The sequence below is a fragment of the Brachyhypopomus gauderio genome, chromosome 14 (genome assembly GCF_052324685.1).
Source record: "Brachyhypopomus gauderio isolate BG-103 chromosome 14, BGAUD_0.2, whole genome shotgun sequence".
In the NCBI taxonomy this organism is placed as follows: Eukaryota; Metazoa; Chordata; class Actinopteri; order Gymnotiformes; family Hypopomidae; genus Brachyhypopomus; species Brachyhypopomus gauderio.
In genome coordinates this window covers 4,735,137-4,741,136 of record NC_135224.1, presented here as the reverse complement: position 1 = coordinate 4,741,136, position 6,000 = coordinate 4,735,137, and the positions used below count along the sequence as shown (strand labels likewise).

At 44.8% G+C, this 6,000-nt stretch overlaps 1 protein-coding gene across 5 annotated transcripts in view; it reads right to left on the bottom strand.

Annotated features, from left to right (window-relative positions):
• Positions 1–203: 203 nt before the first annotated feature.
• Positions 204–6,000, bottom strand: part of LOC143475165 (BTB/POZ domain-containing protein KCTD1) — a 29,116-nt gene continuing 23,319 nt past the window's right edge. For all 5 annotated transcript variants that reach the window (XM_076972916.1, XM_076972919.1, XM_076972917.1 and 2 more), the window contains 2 exons: positions 4,692–4,997; positions 204–1,445 (listed from right to left, as the gene is read on the bottom strand). In XM_076972916.1, the coding sequence (XP_076829031.1) occupies positions 1,299–1,445; positions 4,692–4,997 (453 nt within the window). In that variant the 3' untranslated portion in view covers positions 204–1,298. The remainder of the gene's footprint in view (positions 1,446–4,691; positions 4,998–6,000) is intronic.

Sequence of the window (6,000 nt, the reverse complement as noted above, 5' to 3'; positions counted from 1 at the left end):
AGACCATGTAAGATTTTTCAATTATTAGTAGTTCGTCACTCCCATAAACAGACAGAAGACATTAGCCAATACAGCAGGCAACACCAGGTTCCTCATCCAGGAAGTTAAGGTCACACGCGGGCCTGTGCTCTGTGCAACACGCCAGCTACACCTCACGCTCCCCACGACCACTTCTCCCGCTAGAATTAATAAACAACAGATGCCGAATGTTTGAGTGACCAATTTATTTTGCATTCGCTTGCTACATTCTTCATGATCTCGAGCAGCTGGGTGTGATGTCAGATACCAGTTTGACAGCTTTCTGAAAGTGTTTGATTTTATTGTGGACCATTACAAAGTTCAGTCAAAAAGAAGTCCGAGGCCAACAAAAACATGCATACAGTCCAAAGACACGGCAGTCTGTGAGTCATCCTCATCATCATCATCATCATCATCAGTTGGCCCTTCGGTACATTTTAATTGGGGCTAACGGGTCTGTTAATGGAAATTACCTTCATATATATTTATATATAAGCAGCCACAGTAAAGGTCTTATGGCAGGTTTTCTACATAGTGAGAAAGGATCGTCTCACAGTATAATCTGTAGCAGCAGATTACAGGAAATTACTGCTATATTAAGATTGAACTAAATTACAATGTTTGTCTGCACCTTTTAACAAAAAGAACAAAAAAAACCCTACTCTGCTATGGGTGAATGAAATGGAGCAGGTTTAGAAATAAAGGCATCACTTTAAATGCACGTTTTGATGGCCAACTTAGTGTCAGATTAGGAAATAATACTCATGAATATTCATACTTTTTTTTAAAAGAGGTTAAGAATACCCACGAGTCAATTTTATATGAAATAGCAAAATATATACATATTTATATATACTGTATACTGTATAGCACTGCAAACAGAACAAACTTTGTTTAAGATCATCTCAATGCTTGTTGTGTTTCACCTGTTGAAATTTCAAAGTTTTAAAACAAACTCAGTGTGGGGGAGGGGATGTTTTTAACAGAGCCCTTGAGACAGTCACAATTCACCCAAAGGCAATCAGACGTCTGAATGTGCTGAGGCTTCTAATAGGATTAACACACCCAAAAAATGCTTCTTCTTCAAGTTAAAAAAAAAAAAAAAAAAAAAAAAAAAAAAATTTCTAATTCAAAAGAAGTGTCCGACCTTGGTGTAAAGCTTGGGCACTGCTGAAGCGTCTGCCACCTTCTCTGGCCCTTTAGGGCATTTCCCCTCCTTTTGGTTAGCCTGTGGGGCAGTTTTGTGGCCCTTGGGGGCAGTTTGGGAGCCTGTGAGGGGCCTAGTCCAGTTGCTCTTGTTTAATCCGGTTGCCGGGTGATCGGCGTAGCTCTCTCCGCAGGACGTACTCGCTGAACTGAGAGGAGTCGACACCCCCCCCACACGAGCCCACGATGTCAAAGCCCCTCTGTTGTAGCCGTTCGAGGACCTGTCGACACACACACGCACACGCACACACGCACGCACGCACACACCACACGTGAGAGGACAGACTTTCTCAAGTCCAACTTTAGACATGAATATTGCATAGACGTGTTTTAATTCAAACTGCTGTGAATGTGTAACAATGACACAGTAGCATCTACAGGCGAACATGAACTCAGGAGAATCACAGGCAGCGTCTACACTCACCGGCCACTTCATTAGGTACACCTGTCCAACTGCTCGTTAACACAAATGTCAAATCAGCCAATCACATGGCAGCAACTGTGTGGTTTTAGGCATGTAGACATGGCCAAGACGATCTGCTGCAGTTCAAAGCGAGCATCAGAATGGGGAAGAAAGGTGATTTAAGTGACTTTGAACATGGCATGGTTGTTGGTGTCAGACCGGCTGGTCTGAGTATTTCAGAAACTGCTGAGCTACTGGGATTTTCACGCACAACCATCTCTAGGGTTTACAGAGAATGGTCCAAAAAAGAGAAAATATCCATGTCAACAATATGAAAGCATGGATCCATCCTGCCTTGTATCAATGGTTCAGGGTGGTGGTGGTGGTACAATGGTGTGGGGGGTATTTTCCTGGCACACTTTGCGACCATTAGTACCAATTGAGCATCGTGTCAACGCCACAGCCTACCTGAGTATTGTTGCTGACCATGTCCATCCCTTTATGACCACAGTGTACCCATCTTCTGATGACTACTTCCAGCAGGATAACTCACCATGTCAAAGCACAAATCATCTCAGACTGGTTTCTTGAACACAACAATGAGTTCACTGTACTCTAATGGCCTCCACAGTCACCAGATCTCAGTCCAATAGAGCACCTTTGGGATGTGGTGGAACGGGAGATTCACATCATGGATGTGCAGCTGACAAATCTGCAGCAACTGTGTGATGCTATCATGTCAATATGGACCAGACTCTCTGAGGAATGTTTCCAGTACCTTGTTGAATCTATGACACGAAGGATTAAGGCAGTTCTGAAGGCAAAAGGGGGTCCAACCCGGTACTGTCTAGGTGGACCTAATAAAGTGGTCGGTCAGTGTAGAAGTGAACATGAACTCAGGAGAGCGATGTGGTGGTGATGAAAGCTGACACAACTGGCAGATACAATCACTACTCAAACATTGTACTTCTCAGAAGTCAAGAAACAAAGAAAAAAAAGAAAATGGTTCAACTGCACATCTACATGCATGTGTGTGTGTGTGTGTGTGTGTGTGTGTGTGTGTGTGTGTGTGTCACAGACATTCATGCGTGACCGAGGGGGTCCAAAATCATCACATTCCATCAAACGCCTCCAGGGAGTAGTGTCTGTGCCACTTGGAAGCACAAAATCTCAGAGCTCGAACCCCACAACCCCCCCCCCCCCCCCCCCCCCCCCAACAGCCCCCACGTCCAGTCGCTTCAGGGTACAACCCCCCCGCCAAAACTACAAAGGTCTCGCTCTGCCGACAGTCCCTCCCCTGCACACCCCTCCAGACACACACACACACACACACACACACACACACACTTCCTGACACCATTAGGCGTAGATACAGCATCCACTGCAGGGCTCACTTTAATAACCAAACAGGATTATGGGCCGTGCCTGAGGGCTACCTGCCAGCGTGTGTCTGTGTGTGTGTGTGTGTGTGTGTCTCCTTATGTGCTGCTGTTAATGTGACCCCCCCCCCCCCACCAGACACAGGCGGTCTTTTCTGAAACAGCCTAAACATTGTGTGGAAACAAATGGAAATTCTGCAGTTCATAGAAATCTGTGACAGAACAAAGAGGTGAATGAGCAGTTTAACATCCACCGTGTTCACGCGTGTCAACACGCTTCATATTTACAGTTTAACATCCACCATGTTCACGCGTGTCAACACGCTTCATATTTACAGTTTAACATCCACCGTGTTCACGCGTGTCAACACGCTTCATATTTACAGTTTAACATCCACCGTGTTCACGCGTGTCAACACGCTTCATATTTACAGTTTAACATCCACCGTGTTCACGCGTGTCAACACGCTTCATATTTACAGTTTAACATCCACCGTGTTCACGCGTGTCAACACGCTTCATATTTACAGTTTAACATCCACCGTGTTCACGCGTGTCAACACGCTTCATATTTACAGTTTAACATCCACCGTGTTCACGCGTGTCAACACGCTTCATATTTACAGTTTAACATCCACCGTGTTCACGCGTGTCAACACGCTTCATATTTACAGTTTAACATCCACCGTGTTCACGCGTGTCAACACGCTTCATATTTACAGTTTAACATCCACCGTGTTCACGCGTGTCAACACGCTTCATATTTACAGTTTAACATCCACCGTGTTCACGCGTGTCAACACGCTTCATATTTACAGTTTAACATCCACCGTGTTCACGCGTGTCAACACGCTTCATATTTACAGTTTAACATCCACAGTGTTCACGCGTGTCAACACGCTTCATATTTACAGTTTAACATCCACCGTGTTCACGCGTGTCAACATGCTTCATATTTACAGGACGAGCAGCTTCCTTAAGAGACGAGCTGCACCAATTCAAAACATCTGAATAAAAAAATAAAAAACAAAACAAAAAGATGTAGCTAGTTGCTTTACACATTAGTAATATTTCACTCTATTATATCTACCCGTGTTTCGTGTGAGAACCAGGCAGAATTTGCCCTACAGACTGTGGTTAATACCTGATCTTTCCTATACTCTATTACTATGAATCACCAAGAGCCATTGCATTGCAGCCCCTGGAGGAGACGGCCGGTCGGTCTGTACAGACCTGCTAGACGTCCGGCCGATCTGTACAGACCTGCTGCTCGTCATCCGCAGCATCTGGCGTAATGACTCAACACCACAAACTAGCGCTTTAAATGCAATATGGGACTTATGAACAGGGCAGAAGGCAGCGGTATGCAAATGAGCTCCAACACACCACTCCAGCTCGTTTATGGACACGTCAGTCACGAGATCCAGCAATCATTTCAACGAAAAAATACAAATATTGCTGGTCAAATCTGTATGTAGCAATATCAGAAGTTATAAACAAACAACCAGATGTTTTCATGTTATTAGGACCACTTTCATACAAATCCAGATTGATACAGTAATTATTCATAACGTATTGAACAGAAAGAGAATCAGGTCAAGATTTGGTTTCTAATCGTAAACAGACAGACAATAGATAGGTGTGTGTGTGTGTGTGTGTGTGGTCACCGCTAATCTCTCCATTACCTGCACAGAGTTGAGGTGGCAGTAGCCGTTCAGCGGGAACCGGATCACGTGCGTGGAGTCGTGGTTCCAGCCGGCGTTGACGGAGTTGCACATGACGTCGCCGATCTCTGGGAAGACGTCCTCGATGAGGGCCTTGTCGCCGCTGAGAGTGATGCGCTCGCCGAGGTCGGGGGCGACCCGCACCACGAGGCACTCGCAGGGACGCGACACTCTGCTCAGCTCCCGTTCGTGACGCCAACGCTCCAGCTCGGCCAGCATCGGCTGCAGCTGGAAGTAACGCGCCTCCTCGTACAGCAGATTATAATCCTGCACGGGACAACATTTAATCCGCTGGATTATAATACTGCACAGGACAACAACATTTAATCCGCTGGATTATAATACTGCACGGGACAACAACATTTAGTCAGCTGGATTATAATCCTGCACGGGACAACAACATTTAATCCGCTGGATTATAATACTGCACGGGACAACAACATTTAATCCGCTGGATTATAATACTGCACAGGACAACAACATTTAATCCGCTGGATTATAATACTGCACAGGACAACAACATTTAGTCAGCTGGATTATAATCCTGCACGGGACAACAACATTTAATCCGCTGGATTATAATACTGCATGGGACAACAACATTTAATCCGCTGGATTATAATCCTGCACGAGACAACATTTAGTCAGCTGGATTATAATCCTGCACGGGACAACAACATTTAGTCAGCTGGATTATAATCCTGCACGGGACAACAACATTTAGTCAGCTGGATTATAATCCTGCACGGGACAACAACATTTAGTCAGCTGGATTATAATCCTGCACGGGACAACAACATTTAATCCGCTGGATTATAATACTGCACAGGACAACAACATTTAATCCGCTGGATTATAATACTGCACAGGACAACAACATTTAGTCAGCTGGATTATAATCCTGCACGGGACAACAACATTTAATCCGCTGGATTATAATACTGCATGGGACAACAACATTTAATCCGCTGGATTATAATCCTGCACGAGACAACATTTAATCCGCTGGATTATAATACTGCACGGGACAACAACATTTAGTCAGCTGGATTATAATCCTGCACGGGACAACAACATTTAGTCAGCTGGATTATAATCCTGCACGGGACAACAACATTTAATCCGCTGGATTATAATACTGCACGGGACAACAACATTTAATCCGCTGGATTATAATACTGCACAGGACAACAACATTTACTCAGCTGGATTATAATCCTGCACGGGACAACAACATTTAATCCACTGGATTATAATCCTGCACGGGACA